The sequence below is a fragment of the Rutidosis leptorrhynchoides genome, chromosome 4 (genome assembly GCF_046630445.1).
Source record: "Rutidosis leptorrhynchoides isolate AG116_Rl617_1_P2 chromosome 4, CSIRO_AGI_Rlap_v1, whole genome shotgun sequence".
Taxonomy (NCBI): domain Eukaryota; kingdom Viridiplantae; phylum Streptophyta; class Magnoliopsida; order Asterales; family Asteraceae; genus Rutidosis; species Rutidosis leptorrhynchoides.
Window position 1 is genome coordinate 522,401,273 of NC_092336.1, and position 17,646 is coordinate 522,418,918.

General features: G+C 33.4%; 1 protein-coding gene across 3 annotated transcripts; it reads right to left on the bottom strand.

Annotated features, from left to right (window-relative positions):
* Window positions 1–358: 358 nt before the first annotated feature.
* LOC139839590 (nuclear poly(A) polymerase 1-like) lies at window positions 359–7,610 on the bottom strand. Of its 3 annotated transcripts, XM_071829692.1 has the most exons (13): window positions 7,494–7,610; window positions 6,824–7,384; window positions 6,657–6,734; window positions 6,459–6,566; window positions 5,152–5,214; window positions 4,902–5,063; window positions 4,714–4,827; window positions 4,521–4,583; window positions 4,090–4,419; window positions 3,805–3,969; window positions 2,754–3,503; window positions 1,403–1,476; window positions 359–766 (listed from the first exon to the last, which is right to left on the bottom strand). In XM_071829692.1, the coding sequence occupies exons 2-13, from the start codon at window positions 6,938–6,940 to the stop codon at window positions 721–723; spliced, it is 2,070 nt and encodes a 689-aa protein (XP_071685793.1). In that variant the 5' UTR covers window positions 6,941–7,384; window positions 7,494–7,610; the 3' UTR covers window positions 359–720. The 3 variants fall into 3 exon arrangements, with proteins under 3 accessions (XP_071685793.1, XP_071685794.1, XP_071685795.1); XM_071829693.1 differs by lacking the exon at window positions 3,805–3,969; XM_071829694.1 differs by lacking the exons at window positions 6,459–6,566; window positions 6,657–6,734; window positions 6,824–7,384; window positions 7,494–7,610 and having other exon boundaries at window positions 4,902–5,059; window positions 5,152–5,198.
* Between the last annotated feature and the right edge of the window lie 10,036 nt (window positions 7,611–17,646).

Below are 17,646 nucleotides of genomic sequence, written 5' to 3' on the forward strand. Positions count from 1 at the left end.
AAAGGTGCTCGATTTTAAGGGGGGGAGAAAACCCTAATTTGATTTGGGTTCAATTGTGAAGATTTGGGGTTTTTATGATATAAGAAGAAAAAACAATGACAAAAATACCCTCACATGACATGCACGTGATAAGGGGTAACGGTAGGTTTTGACAGAAAGTAGACGGGGGACGAGGGATGTACTCTTTTAATAGTTTAGGGACTCGGAATGCACAAAAAAAAGAAAAAGGACCGGGAGTCAAAGTCGATGTATAGTTCAGGGACGAGGAATGAAATTTTGTCCGAGAAGTATAAAATCTAGCAGTTATTTCGGCACGATAAATGTATACATTTCAAATTTGTTTTAAATCACTAATAAATAAACTCAAACAAAAATTATAAATATCCGCATAATTATATTACAACCACCTGTACGTTCGATAACAATTTAATACTTTTATACAGTAATATATATGTACGTTGACATGTAAATGTATTATTGCATATACCAAAATAATCATTGTATATAAAATGTATTGAGTGAGAGTCGATAGATCCATGGATGATCGATCGTCATCCTCATTCCAACCACTAATCATCCACATATATATCCATAATGATTGTTATATATCCATTTAGATCATTCATATTCACCACTAAATGGGTGGATCGGGTGGATACTCAGATGACCATTGACATTCTACTTGTGTATACTAAAGACAACCCTGATCACGTACGTCTTCTAAGAACTATTACCGGTAGCCTTGGGCAATGAAGTAAAGCTAAACCTGTAACCAAGGGAGGATGCCGTTATAGCATTGCAAACAAAGAAGTTGTTAACATAACGCTAAAACGGGTTACGTAGTTAACTGCATCTAACAAAACTTGTCGAATGGGTCTAAAGTCATCCCAAGTGTATTTACATGCGTAAAGCACGTATATTGCTAAAGTGATTACTAATTATTAGAATCACAAAATCAGTTTGAAATCAATAACCATTACAACTGATGCAACTTCAGATGTACAAGCAATGGCGACTCTAAGCTTTGTGGTGTGGGGTCCTATGACCCCACTACTTTGGAGATTTTTTATACCACGTACTCTTCAAATTGTACAGGACACCACTAAATTTAACTACAGAAATTTAACTACAGGACCCCATATATTTTGAAAGTATATGGTTTTTTGGAGGTAAACAACCACTAAATTATCCTTCAAATATAATTAGCTTTAAAAAAAAAATTTGGGAACCCATTGGGTTTCCATCCTAGAATCGCAACTGTGTACAAGTTTTTTTTAAAATTTACGATTCAGGGGACATTTAATGCATCTGCACGAGAGAGGGTGTATATTAACTAGCTGCCATAAATAAGAAAAAGCCACATTAAACAGGCAAAATCCATAGCAAAGATACAAATATATACCTGAGAATCGGTTTATTCTGTGAAGCAGCTGTAGAATGAATCGCCCTTGGCAAGGGTAGGTCAAGTTCAGGGGGCTTCAAAGTCGAGAAATGAAAAGAAAGTTAACATGAACAGATCAACTAATTTAGCTTTTAAGAACGGTTATATAGACGAACTAATCTAGAATGCAACATATATATCAGGAAAATTTAGCAACATATATATGTATCCCTAAATACATTATCAGTATATGTTATGTATATTGCGAACTAATAAAGTTATTTACTAGTACTACGCTAACTAGTTAACCTTATATGATGCCAAATCACAATCTCCGAGGTACAAAATCTAAAAAACTTTTAGCAGTAAATAGAACTTGTTATCAAGTAAAGTTCCAGATTTGCTAGAATCAGATATAAGTATAACGAAGAGCTATGTCTTATTAGGCCATCAGCAACTAGAAACAACGTTGTCAAATACATGCATAACATACTTTGCGACTGTACGTCTATAACTTCCATATATATAAAGTTTCATCTCCTTTGACCTCACTCATTTAATCTGCTTTCTTCATCAGAGTTAGAAATACTCGCCCTCCCGAGTATACCTGGCAATTGAGACCGATCCGCTCATATTTGGGTCAAATGGGTCAAGCTTTCGGGTCAATTGGGTCTTGAAAAAAATTAGGCCTGGCAATGTAAACCAAAACTTAAAAAAAGGTTCAATGAGTTTTTTCCCCAACCTATTGGATCTTATAGAAAATATAAAAGAATGGGTGAAATGGGTATCAAATCCTAACGTTCAATAAATAGAGAGAGGTTTAACGGGCCTTGTGAATGGGTCAAATGGGTCGAGCATAACAAGTTTCATCCGCCAATCATTTATGAAAGCATCAATGATTATATCAATTATTATGTATATTAATATACATAAATAATAATTAATAATAACTAAAACAATTTAATAAATGTAAAAAATCAAATGTAAAAGTATATGACCCGTTTAGACCTATTTGACCAATTTGACCCGTTAACCGTTTCGACCTGTTACCAAAACCGGCCCATCCTGACCCGTTTGGACCCGTTTAAAATTTTTACCCACATGACCCATTTCAACCCAAAACCGATTTGACCCGTTACCCAAACCGACCCACCTGACCTGCTTGCCAGGTATACTCCCGGGTAACCCGTATAGGGAAACCTCATAACTTTAACTTCGCTTTTAGTCCTTTTAGTAATTTCTTGGCAACATTCAACGAGTAAAAACAGCAAATGTTTTGAAAGAAGTAATACAAACTAGGCATCAAAAACATACAAACACTTGAAGGAGAAGTAGTTAACGTGTTAACAAAAGATAATATTAAACAACAAACCTCAAGCTCCTCTAAGCTCCCATTCAACTGCAAACAGGATGAGGTGTCTGATGCATTTTTCATCATTTTAGAAGTAGCTACTTCTTTAGTCGTGAAAGATTCCACGTCAATTCCTTTTGTAGTCTCGCCTATATATCTATTTTGAATATTACTATTATCAAGTTCTTCTAGCTCCTCAAAGTCTTGTGGGACCCTCTGTTCAGATTCATAAGGACCGGACATTAACTTTTCGGTTGCAAGCTTCTCAGCATCTCTAGAGGTGACTGGACCACCGATTTCATCATTGTTCACCTTGCCCACACTAACGCCGTTATTTTCTAGGCCATCGGCTATTACGAGTCTGGGAACGGTTGACTTGGTCAACACATCATCATCGTCTCGTTTCCGTTTCCTTGTGTCATCGTTAAAACCGTCAACAACATTAACATCAACTGAAGTTCCTGAATCCACACTTACTCTAGTGGGCCGTGAAGGTCGAATACCACCAGGAAAAACAAAAGCGGGAATATCTCTACATTTTATATGGGTTACGTTTATGTTCATTCCAGGCTTCCATAACGAATATGATCTAACATTATCTTTAAACTCAGCAATCGTCAATCGTATATCAAACTTCTTGGCATCATTCACAGGAACATTCTCTTTTCGTTGAAGACCTAAAAAATAACTACAGTGAGACGGGTTTGACCCGTCCGAAAAGTCCCCTGGATGTGGGTGGCATTGCAGCATTTTGAAGGTGTCTCTCTCAATCTAGATACATACGCACAGAAGTTAATAACAAAAGAAAAAAAAGTCCAAAATAAAAGTTGTAAAAAGTTTTCATTTTTACAACTTTAATTTAACTATCACAAAGTTTTCATTTTTTGCACTCAGGGTGTACTTATATAGCTATGATTTTGAAACAAGAAATGTTCCTAGTCCATACAAACCATCTATTGACCAATTAAGTACCAAAAATCCATATATTACCCATTTTGAGCTGAACACATTTTAACTCTAACCCAAACAAAACTAGATAATTTTATGACTACTAAGATTGTTACTTTATCACCTTAAGTACAATGTAACGTAAGCGAGATTTAACCCAGCCTTTCCAGTTCAGCATATCATCATCATTCTCTGCACCTATATCTATCTGTAGATAATTCTTATATGCTTCAAAGAAACGATAGGGCTCAAAAAGTTCAACCCAACTACCATTATTTAACACCATCGCCTACATCAACAGAAGTTAACCACAAGTAACTGTGAATTCATATTCATATTCATATCAATATAAATGAAAGTTCTTTGTCAATTGTCATAATAGGAATGCAAGTCAAACAACGAAGCACACCTCACATATATCATGACCTCTCTTGAATTCATCAGTCATTATCCGTAAAGTACTCGATGACACATTGTAGCTAGAGTTCATACTAGGATATGCAGGAGTAATAATCGGCATTAAGTGAAATTTATCCTTGTGGTTTCTTCTTGGATCCCAAATTGGCAATCCAAGCGATCCTTCCTTTATAGCACAGAGCATTACTGGATTCGGCCATCTCCATTGAGTGTAGACCCTGAAGAATCGAGAAACAAGCATATTGGGCAGTGCATTAGGATACAATTGGCAAATGCGTGCAACAAGCAACGCCCAGTTTATGCCACCTAAAAATCCAGTAACCTGTACATACACACATACAAACGAAAAAAAGAGATGCATTAAACTACCAAATTCATATTTGAAAACGTGAAACATTGATTATAAAAAGATTTGCATAGTACGTTTGAGTAAACTCCTCGTCGAGTGGCCCAAAACCTCATGCACCTTAATGTTGTCCGAAAACTCTGCAAAACCAGAGTCCCTCAAAAAACTTTAAATGAAATTGAACTAAAACCAAAGAAAAAAAACATAAATACCAGGTCAATTGTTTTAATAATAAGTAAACTTAACACACATGAAGACAAATTCCCAAACCTGAATATTAGGCACTAGACGCAGGATCTGGTCAGTAACTCTGCACCCATTAAGACTTCGAACTGTCTGCTCATCCGCATTTTGCAGTATTGAGTCTTGAGAAATATCCAAATCCTGCAATGTAAAACCAAGCTTTTCAATTCCAGTTCTATATATGTTGATAATCTTGATAATCTTGACCAACTTACTTCAGGTATAACCCAAAGTGAAATTTTTGCATAAAGAAGATCAATTGAAACCCCATTCAACTTGAAATTCATTACGGGAACATGAGCATCGGGTACAGGATGCATATCTGTTACATCAGGCATCTCTATGAGCATTCTTTTAAGCTCACCAAAAAAATCTTCCTGTCACAATTTATAACCTTTACTGAATTGATAGAACAAAAGAGAAAATAAAGTTACAAGATTAACAAACGAGCACAACAGATCTTACAAGACGATCTGCATATCTGGGTCCAACACAGAGTGTATCGATATCTGCACCAGGTCCATGCACCTATTAATAGACATAGACAAAAATTATATAAAAGAGGAAGAAGTAACTTTCAATAGTCTGAATGACAAAAAGAGTACTTTTTTAACTTCGAATTACTATGGAAAATGAATTGTGGCCTTGATAGTATTAGAAAACAATATTCATTTATATTCATAACATCTACAGCTATTTTTGCACACAACATAAATGTTAAAAAAATATTAATCGAATCAAAATGTACTTATGAAACATGCATAAACATTGAAGTATTATTTTGGAAAAAAAAAAAAGAAAAAAGAGTGTTGACTGTTGATTCAATAGAGGACGAGGTCTACTTTAGGTTATGATGATCTCTTGTAATAGGGTTTTCATGGTGTCTATAAATTTAGGAAAGACATGCGACAAGGTGCCAAACAAAATAATGTTTTTGTCTCGATAAAAGAATCCACAAGTAAACAAGTATGCAGTCTTTTGAGGCGAGCACATTTGCTGTAACAATATTAAATGATACTTGCACTGTTACAGTACAGTTACAAAAATAAAGAGCATTTAACGCTCATCGTATTTAGATGAGGATCACTATGTATACAAGCTTCCAGGTGCATATATATTCATAATGTAAGCCAAAAAACAAATGCAAGTTAAAAAGACAAACAGACAATGACTGAATTAACAGATGAGACCCAAGAAAACGAACAGAAGCAGCGAGCAATAGAAAAAACAGCAGTGAGATGCAGAGGAAGGTTAACTAGCATACTACTATATGAAATGATGGTAAAATATAAAAATCAAAGGTTAACATACTACATGAAACGATGGTGATATAGAAAAAAAAAATATATATATATATCATCTTACAATAAGCAGCACCTTAGTAATTGCTTCTGTACACGGAACAGTAGGCTTGTATGACAATATGTAATTTACATAATTTATGGCTTGGTAGGAAAAAGATTAAGAAGAACCAAATACAATAACAATTTATCACTCTCTTTTTTGGAAAAAAAAATTCGGTATAAGCAAAAGTTTAAATTTGTTAAAGAAGTCAAATGCAGCAATGCTATTACATAATTTGCATTATGACTACTAATAAAACTTATGATCCATACTTAGTAATTGAGGGTACAACACAGGCATATTGAACAAACGACAACTAGTATGAAGTGATAATGAAACATAAGAAAACGTAAACAATGTACTTGAGAAGCACTCAATCACTAATATCTTTATAAATATATATTGAGAATTGAGATAAATCCTCATACCCCAAGACGGTAGGACCCGAAGGTGAAAATTTTGGCATTTGCTTCCTGAACCAGCTGTTCGTTTAACCCCCTCGCCCGGCTAACCTTTTTCACCCAGATTTTCACAATCTGTCAAAATTTACCAACATCAGAACAACAGTAAAACTTGTAATGAAATACATCAAACTACAAAGTTCATATTGGAACGAATAAACCGACCTGGTCCAGCCGTCCTAAAACTTCTTCCCTGCTTATGGCTTCTTCATGACTCTCATATAGTCCGGCATCCGCCAAAAACTATGCAAAACTAATATTTTAGTACTTTAAGAATCAAACAATGTGATATTAATTTGCCAATAATTCTTAAATCTGAAAGAAGCGTAGACCTGTTCAAGCTCGTTTGTCTTGATAACATCATACTCGCTTGGTCCACCCAAAGATATAGGCTCTGTGATGCCCAATCTTTGCCCATTATTCTGATAATTAAATCCTTGGCTACCCATATCTTGGTCAAAATTTTAAAAACAAAAAACACTTGTAAAAGAAAAAAAATTTAGTCAGCTATGAACAAAATTATAGATAGTTACTTGAAATATCCCCCCTCAATTTTAACCAGGAACACATAAAAACACAAAAAGAAATCAAAAAAGCTTCATAATGTATATGATCATACTTATTAGTACAGTATATGAATATGAATTCTACAATCAGAAACTGATTATAAAGAAAAACTTTCAAAATCTTATAATCAGACACCACAACAAAACAAAACCTAGCTAAATAACGCTTCTTTTAAATTTATACTCATATGATATCTAATTTTGATAAGCAAACCCTAACTGTACGGTATCAGCAGAAACCACCAGATTACAAGTGATCAACAATTGGCTTCATTTCGAGCAATCTGTTGTAGCTCTTCGAGATAACAATTGAGCAACGATTTAATTCTGCAAATTTAAAAACCTAAGAAAAATCAAAATAATAAAAAATGGAATAACATATAAACAACATAGACTATAAGTCAAATTAATCGGATAATTAGAAGGTGATGGTGACCTATAAGGCTATAATCTGTGACAATTAAAGTGCAGAAAACGACACCGACCAGCTAAATTCCGATTTCGTCCAGCGAGTTGACGTCGGAGAACGGAGGGAAGGATAAACAGCCAAATTAAAAATTAGAAATTAAAAATTAAATTATAAAATATTAAATATAAAAGATAAACAGCCAAATTAAAAATTAGAAATTAAAAATTAAATTATAAAATATTAAATATTATTAAAAAAATAATATAATAATAATCTATCTATCTATAGTTTCTATTAAAATTATATAATGATGATGTCATTATTAGACTAATTCCTTTGTTAAGATAAAATTAAAAATAAAAATAAAAAAATCTAAGTCACTTAGATGATGTCATTAATCTTATAAATTTTATTATTAAAAAAATTGTATTTATAGTAACTAATTATTTAATAATTTAAATAATGATGTCATTATTATTTTATATATTAATATATTAATTACTTAATTAAAAATTAGAAGAAAAAAAAACAACATAAAAACAAATAATATTTTTAAAACATGATCTTTCTGTTGAAGTATATTTGGTCGAAATATTAAGGTTATGTTTTTATTCTAATTAATCTTTAATTAGGTCTTTCCTAATTAAAGATATGTAATATATTATACGGAGTGTATATATATTACATATAAATAAATAAACCCCAAGGATTTTCTTAGTGTGTGAGGAGTAAAAGATGAGCAGAAACAAAAGATCAAGTTTTAGTATTTTTATTTCCTTTGATAAAGATAAGATATACGGAGTATTTGTTTTTGTACAAATAAAAAAGTTAATGTAGTAAGTTTTACTTCGATTTTCAAAGTTACAAACAATATTGGATATTGTTTTCGGGTTATATACAGACTAGCATCTGATTGGTGTTATAGTTCATTTATTCTAATGAAGTTAAGTACATCAATATGTTTGTAAAAACAACGGCAAATTTTTTAGTTGAAATTCGTGGTTCCACGGGTCATTAAAATGACTTTAACATTTACATTTATTTAATATATATAAAATATATCATTGAACTCTTTCGTTTAAACAAACTCGTGATATCACGGGTCATTTCACTAGTAATAATATGAAATAATAAAAAAGGAAAAAAAGAAAATTATACTAGTAACTTTCTTGACACCCAAAGAAAAACTCGGGAATGTCTTGTAAATTCATTGGGTTAAGATAAAAGATGTGTTTGAATTTAAGTGATTTGGTTGAATTCCATTTGATTATAATCAGATAATCAATTTTTTTAGTGTTTTGAAAAATTGATAACTTAAGTTTAAACTTATCAATTAGGACATTTTTTTTATAAAAATAAAATGTGAAGATTTAACATGTAATCAAATTAAAAAATTAAAAAAATTCAATCATTTGTACAAACCGGTTAATAAACCCCTCTTCATATGTCGCATCACACCTTTATCGTTCCGGTATTTGCTAATACGGCCATTATCTAGATAGGCCACTGTCGCATCTAAACTGTAGTGACCCGAACTTTTCCATGTTTATATATATATTAAATGAAATTGTTATTTACATGATTAAGTGTTTCCAACATGTTAAGCAATCAAACTTGTTAAGACTTGATTAATTGAAATAGGTTTCATATAGACAATTGACCACCCAAGGTGACCGGTGATTCACGAACGTTAAAACTTGTAAAAAACTATACGATGACATATATATGGTTATATATATAGTTAACATGATTTTATTATAAGTATGTATCTCATTAGGTATTTTAACAATGAGTTATATACATAAAAATGAGACTATTAATTTAAGAAACTCGAAAACGATATATATAACAATTATCGTTATAACAACGTCTTACTAGGTACATATGAATCATATTAGGATATTGATACACTTGGTTAATTATGTTAAATGATAAGTAAATATATTATTAAGTGTATTAACAATGAAATACATATGTAAAAATAAGAATACTAACTTAATGATTTTGAAACGAGACATATATGTAACAATTATCGTTGTAACGACATTTAACTGTATATATATCATACTAAGATATATTATATATCATAATATCATGATAATATAAAAATTTAACATCTCATTTGTTATAATAAACAATGGGTTAACAACATTCAACAAGATCGTTAACCTAAAGGTTTCAAAACAACATTTACATGTAACGACTAACAATGACTTAACGACTCAGTTAAAATGTATATACATGTAGTGTTTTAATATGTATTCATACACTTTTGAAAGACTTCAAGACACTTATCAAAATACTTCTACTTAACAAAAATGCTTACAATTACATCCTCGTTCAGTTTCATCAACAATTCTACTCGTATGCACCCGTATTCGTACTCGTACAATACACAGCTTTTAGATGTATGTACTATTGGTATATACACTCCAATGATCAGCTCTTAGCAGCCCATGTGAGTCACCTAACACATGTGGGAACCATCATTTGGCAACTAGCATGAAATATCTCATAAAATTACAAAAATATGAGTAATCATTCATGACTTATTTACATGAAAACAAAATTACATATCCTTTATATCTAATCCATACACCAACGACCAAAAACACCTACAAACACTTTCATTCTTCAATTTTCTTCATCTAATTGATCTCTCTCAAGTTCTATCTTCAAGTTCTAAGTGTTCTTCATAAATTCCAAAAGTTCTAGTTTCATAAAATCAAGAATACTTCAAAGATTGCAAGTTTACTTCTAAGTTTTCTAAATCCATTCCAAGTAATCATCCAAGATCAAGAAACCTTTGTTACTTACAGTAGTTTATCTTTCTAATACAAGGTAATAATCATATTCAAACTTTAATTCAATTTCTATAACTATAACAATCTTATTTCGAGTGAAAATCTTACTTGAAATTGTTTTCGTGTCATGATTCTGCTTCAAGAACTTTCAAGCCATCCAAGGATCCTTTGAAGCTAGATCTATTTTTCTCATTTCCAGTAGGTTTATCCAAGGAACTTGAGGTAGTAATGATGTTCATAACATCATTCGATTCATACATATAAAGCTATCTTATTCGAAGGTTTAAACTTGTAATCACTAGAACATAGTTTAGTTAATTCTAAACTTGTTCGCAAATAAAAGTTAATCCTTCTAACTTGACTTTTAAAATCAACTAAACACATGTTCTATATCTATATTATATGCTAACTTAATGATTTAAAACCTGGAAACACGAAAAATACCGTAAAATCGGATTTACGCCGTCGTAGTAACACCGCGGGCTGTTTTGGGTTAGTTAATTAAAAACTATGATAAACTTTGATTTAAAAGTTGTTATTCTGGGAAAATGATTTTTGTTATGAATATGAAACTATATCCAAAAATTATGGTTAAACTCAAAGTGGAAGTATGTTTTCTAAAATGGTCATCTAGACGTCGTTCTTTCGACTGAAATGACTACCTTTATAAAAACGACTTGTAACTTATTTTTTCGACTATAAACCTATACTTTTTCTGTTTAGATTCATAAAATAGAGTTCAATATGAAACCATAGCAATTTGATTCACTCAAAACGGATTTAAAATGAAGAAGTTATGGGTAAAACAAGATTGGATAATTTTTCTCATTTTAGCTACGTGAAAATTGGTAACAAATCTATTCCAACCATAACTTAATCAACTTGTATTTTATATTATGTAATCTTGAGATACCATAGACACGTATATAATGTTTCGACCTATCATGTCGACACATCTATATATATTTCGGAACAACCATGGACACTCTATATGTGAATGTTGGAGTTAGCTATACAGGGTTGAGGTTGATTCCAAAATATATATAGTTTGAGTTGTGATCAATACTGAGATACGTATACACTGGGTCGTGGATTGATTCAAGATAATATTTATCGATTTATTTCTGTACATCTAACTGTGGACAACTAGTTGTAGGTTACTAACGAGGACAGCTGACTTAATAAACTTAAAACATCAAAATATATTAAAAGTGTTGTAAATATATTTTGAACATACTTTGATATATATGTATATATTGTTATAGGTTCGTGAATCAACCAGTGGCCAAGTCTTACTTCCCGACGAAGTAAAAATCTGTGAAAGTGAGTTATAGTCCCACTTTTAAAATCTAATATTTTTGGGATGAGAATACATGCAGGTTTTATAAATTATTTACAAAATAGACACAAGTACGTGAAACTACATTCTATGGTTGAATTATCGAAATCGAATATGCACCTTTTTATTAAGTCTGATAATCTAAGAATTAGGGAACAGACACCCTAATTGACGCGAATCCTAAAGATAGATCTATTGGGCCTAACAAACCCCATCCAAAGTACCGGATGCTTTAGTACTTCGAAATTTATATCATATCCGAAGGGTGTCCCGGAATGATGGGGATATTCTTATATATGCATCTTGTTAATGTCGGTTACCAGGTGTTCACCATATGAATGATTTTTATCTCTATGTATGGGATGTGTATTGAAATATGAAATCTTGTGGTCTATTGTTACGATTTGATATATATAGGTTAAACCTATAACTCACCAACATTTTTGTTGACGTTTAAAGCATGTTTATTCTCAGGTGAATACTAAGAGCTTCCGCTGTTGTTTACTAAAATAAGGACAAGATTTGGAGTCCATGTTTGTATGATATTGTGTAAAAACTGCATTCAAGAAACTGATTTCGATGTAACATATTTGTATTGTAAACCATTATGTAATGGTCGTGTGTAAACAGGATATTTTAGATTATCATTATTTGATAATCTACGTAAAGCTTTTTAAACCTTTATTTATGAAATAAAGGTTATGGTTTGTTTTAAAAATGAGTGCAGTCTTTGAAAAACGTCTCATATAGAGGTCAAAACCTCGCAACGAAATCAATTAATATGGAACGTTTTTAATCAATAAGAACGGGACATTTCATAAACTTCAAACTTAATGGTTATTATTATGTCAAGATTAAATGGTTTGTTGTTGTTAGTTTTGTTGTTGCACGTCGACACTGTTTTTCACCACCTTCCAAGCTTGGACATCCAAGTTCAATTAATTCCATAATTTTCTAAATTTGATCCATAGATGCACTCCTTTATATCTCCGAATAGAACTCATTCTTGTATAGATTATGTTGTAGAAACTCCTTGTAAATCCTTAGTTTATTTAATAAAAGTCTTGCTTTTTTTAAAATAAAAGTTCATCTGTATCATTTAATTCAATAAATAATACGGAGTATACATGTATGTATATTACTTTTTTTTTTTTGGAAAGCTGAAATTTTATAACAAGCCCACAAAAAGCGAGCAATAAAGGAACAATACAAGGCTAAGAAGGAGCAAAAAAGCAGAGCTCCAAACCACCAATGAAAAACACTAGAAACGAAACACCAAATCTAAAAAATATGCACAAAACTAAACTATAGAACTAACAGGATCCCGCCTCCATTCTTCAAAGCACCCTTTAACCATTTGCGATATGCTTGTTAATCATAGATGAGATAAGGCCTTTAGCATTGGAATAAGATCTTCATTTAGAATTGAGTGTCTCGAAGTAGGGAGCGAATTCACCACTTTATTTCACCATTTCCAAATCAACCATAGAAGAATGAACCTCGTTGCTAAGAAAGCCTTACTAGCATTTTTCGAAGCAAGGATATAATTACTTGCACTAGTCGCGTTGTTTACTCCAATCGGAACAGCATTGATATGCCACCAATCTAACAAATTTCTCCAAAGGGGCGTTGTGAATCTACTAACCAGAATAGTTGCGTTATAAATTATGAAAAAATAACACTACAGAATATGAAAGGAGAATATGTGGAGAGCACCAAGTATAGTTGCGTTATAAATTATGAAAAAATAACACTATGATAAGGGTATGTTGATAAATAAATTTGGGGAATAATTTTTTGAATCACATTTTACAGTAGCAATGTGGCGACCCGACCAAAATCGTCATTGACGGCGCCGTCTACTTAGGTCCCGAAACGTGGTCGTAGTCCCTATATGAGACTCGTTTGACCAAAAATTATGTTGCATTCATTTGAAACGTACAAGACTTGCAAAGTTTAGTTTACAAATAATTCGACAACAAGTTTAAGATTACAAAAATTGTAAAGTATAAATGACATAACTTGCGACATAATATAAGTTGAAAATCACAGTTGCTATAAATAGCGTAAGTATGTAAACAATAGGTTTGAATCCAAAGGTGCTATCACTAGCGTATGTATGTATGTATGCTTGACCCCAAGCAAGAAATCAGAGTGTATGCATGTATGCTCGACTCCAAGCAAGTATGAGTGTACGCGTAAGCATGTATCAAATAGCCAAGTATGAACCTGAGAAACATATAGAAAACTGTCAACGAAAAACGTTGGTGAAATCATAGGTGTTTGTAATAAACGTTGTTTTTGAACCACAAGATTTAGTATTCCCATAACGTTGATTATCATAATCGTTTGCATTCCAAAAGTATTGTTCGCGAGCACCCAATTATCAAGACTTAACGTTTCCTTCCATAGAACCCCATCACAATAGTGTTAGAACATACACTGTTTCTCGAAAATATATTTCATCCGTAGACGGTAGCGAACCGTCCGTAATGAGGGTTTGTCAAACCCGTATGGCCACACAATATAAGTTCTCGCTTACACCCTGCAAGTGTAACTAATGATAATCGAATTGAGGATTTTTGTTCTAACTCGCTGTGGAATGTTTGTTTTCCTTGTACTTGTGTTCAAAGTATAAAAGTAAGTAGTACAAAATGTAACAAAGTATATGTTTCTCAGCCCACAATTTAAAAGTATAAAAAGTTGTTGAAAAGGTGGGACTATGATCTCACCTCGAGTGCACGAGTATAAAAGTACTTCACAAGTAAATGTGCATGATAGTTGCTTAGCCTTGACCTAAACAAATAAGTTGTATCAATTAACCGGTTACGACACAAGGTTGGGTGAAATGTGTTCAATTAGTCCTATGGCTCGTTACGACTCGATTAAATATAGCATGTGAATCAATTTGTCAAGTTTCATACAAGAATCACGTATAAAAGCATGTTAGAACGATTGCATAAAAGTTTGGTTAAGTTTGACTAAAAGTCAAACTTGGTCAAAGTCAACGAAAAAGTCAACACGTTCGGGTCGGGTCCCGGACTATTTTTCTATGCTAGTTATTCATATACAAGTATATTAGAACAAGTTTCATGTGAATCGGAGGTCGATAGCTAGTCAAACATTTCACGTGAAAAGGGACATAATGAGCAGAATCTGACCAGGCCAGTTCGCGCGCCGCGCTGGGATGGGGCGCGCCGCGCCACCATCTGGGCAGACCCTTTTCTGTTTTTCAAAGTATGCGCGAACCAAAACTCTTTCCAACCCAATTCTTGACCCGCGAACACCCAAAACATGTGTCTTATATCATCGGAAAGGTATTTTTTACAAGGAATACAACTAAACACAATTCATCAATCACAAACATCATTTACAATAGCCGAAATCTCATTAAGTGATCAATAAAAGTCCATTTTCAAAGTTTCAAGTTCATCAATCGCATTTTAAGTTTCGGGAATCCAATTCACACATATGATATGCCGTTTTGAAGGTAATGAAGCATACATTACTACTAAACACTAACAATTAACATTTCATGGCATTCAAGCATCAAAAGTTCATGTCAAGAACTATCAAACCCTAGTCAAACATCACAAAATCCTTAATCGGGTTTTTGAAGTTTTCTTAATCAACCTACACATCAAAATGTAGCTAATGATACTAGTAACACAATTAAAACATGAACTTTAACAATTAAACAACTTTTAATCATCCAAAATCAAAGATTAAGCTAACCCACTTCAAAAGTTCAAACTAGTTACTCAAATCAACAAATCGAGCAAACAAAATATATATTCATGCTAGACACGAGCCATAGACACTAACTAACACAATTTCAAGTCAAAAACACGAATTTATAGAAATCTAGAGTTTTTAGAAAGTTACCCAAACTTGATGAAATTTGTATCAAAATGTAGAGGATGAAGAGAGGATCACGAAAATGTAATTTGTTTTGAAGTTTGCTTCCAATCCCGAATTTAGATGATGATTTTATGAAGTTGGGGTTTGTGTTCAAAAATGAGAAGTAGAGAGAAAGGGAAGGATGAAGGTGGGTGGTGATAATGAATGGATGAGATGGGGTTTGACTAGTTGACCTAGTCACTAGTTAGGCCCCTTTGCAACTTTGGTCCCTCGAGTTTCAAAGCGGGTGCGGGAATTAACCAAACGAATATTTTAAAAACGCTCGTGTAAACGGGTGACGTTAAAATTAAATAACGAGGGATATTATTAAAAAAAAAAGACGGTGTTAAAATAAATTTAACGGAAAAACGCGGGATGTTACATTATCCACACCTCAAAAGAAATTTCGTCCCGAAATTTAGTTGGAAGTAGTAGTTGTTGAATCTTCCTCGAGATCTTGCGTTGTAAATTCTACGGATAAGTGAAGGTACGTCCTTGGGCATTTCAACGAACTTCGACGGTCGGGATTTTTACGTTGGATTGAAGTTTGATTTCACGATTCATAATTTCAACCGGTTCTCCTAGGAAGTGGAGTGTACCATCGATAGCAAGCTCATCGAAGGGAATAGCAAGTTACGTCTTCAGGTTCTATGTAGGATGAACGGAGACTCAAATGAGTCGGAAAATCTAGATGACAAGCAACGGGTACAATACGCTCCATGGTTTCAAAAAGGATTAGTATATCGCGGATTTAGCATTCCTATGTTTCCCGAAACGGTTTACACCTCCTCAAGGTGCGACTTCTAACGTGACGCGGTTTCCCACATGGAACTTGAAAGGTTTACGTCTAACATTGGCAAGCTCTCTGGGCGACTACGAGTCGTGTTGGGTCTTTCTTGAATATGAATAAATTTTCTCAGTTGCTCATGAATAAACTCGGCCCCGGTGAATTGATCATCGTTTACTTTGTTCGACAAAAGAGAATGACGTTTCCAGTCACATGTGGTTTCAAAAGGTGTGACGTTAAGAATCGAATGATAACTATCGTGGTAAGAGATTCTGGTTAAAGGCAAGACTTTTCTCAAGTGGTTTGAAGTTGGTAACACAAATTCGTATTACGGTTTCCAAGGTTTGAATCGTATGTTTGTTCGGTCCGTCGGGTTTTGGATGGTACGCGGTACTCATGTCTAAACGTGGTCCCGAGGCTTTTTGTAAGGCACTCCGAAATCTAGAAGTGAAACGAGGATCTCGATCCGAAACAAAGTACATTCCGTAAGGTATATTTGAACAAGTTTGTTAGGACAAGTTTCTCAAGAAAATTCGCGTCGCGGAAGATTTATCGGTTTCCAAATACGTTCGTCGAGACTATTCACCCTCGAGGCGAATACTAGTATAACGTGAAGAGTCTCTCTCCATTGAGAATTTAAAATAAAAGATTTCCTGAACCAGAATTACGAGTGTAAGGCGAGAGAAGTTTCCGCCTCGATGCGAGCATAACGAGTAAATTGTAGTTAGTCAATAAGACTGTGCGAGGACGAGACAGTATACACGTGTAACATACGGTTGAAGTCGAAAGGAATCGGTAATTCATTCGGAAGCATAAGTATAGTTCGACAAAAATCGAAGGTGTGTCCCCGGTATGGTTGTTATCAATATTCTCGGAGTTTTCAGATGTCCAAACATGAATAGATGAAGTCATGTACATGGCACATGGTGGTGTTTAGGTTGATCGAGTCTAACCACCATCACGTGTCACTAGAACTTTGGTATGTCTTACCGTAATATAACCACGTTGATCGAGTGTCGTTATATTACGCTAACTCATACCTCCATTCCCACATCACTCCATAGATTCAAGTTCGTGTCATCGTGAAGACCTAAAATGAACAAAATGTAACGACGTCTCAAACGTGACTCGTATTAAATCGAAAGAATTTCTGCAACTCTAAGGAAGCGTTCCCCGAGGGAAGTGTATAAATGATTGTTCACGTCAATGCGGTTCGAGTCAGACAAAAATGTATTTAGGTATGAAAAGAGTAACGAGTCATGATAACGAGTAGTACGCAACCGTAGTGATAAATAGTGATGACGATACTCATCTAGAGTAGTGGTGGTAACTTTACAACACTTGTGGATA

Bases quoted from the DNA above. Each gene is read 5' to 3' on its own strand.
- LOC139839590 (XM_071829692.1), bottom strand. From the start codon at position 6,940: ATGGGTAGCCAAGGATTTAATTATCAGAATAATGGGCAAAGATTGGGC. The intron at 6,735-6,823 runs GTCTACGCTTCT...AGTTTTGCATAG, and splicing joins AGACAAACGAGCTTGAACAG to TTTTTGGCGGATGCCGGACT. The intron at 5,064-5,151 runs GTAAGATCTGTT...AAATTGTGACAG, and splicing joins CCAGATATGCAGATCGTCTT to GAAGATTTTTTTGGTGAGCT.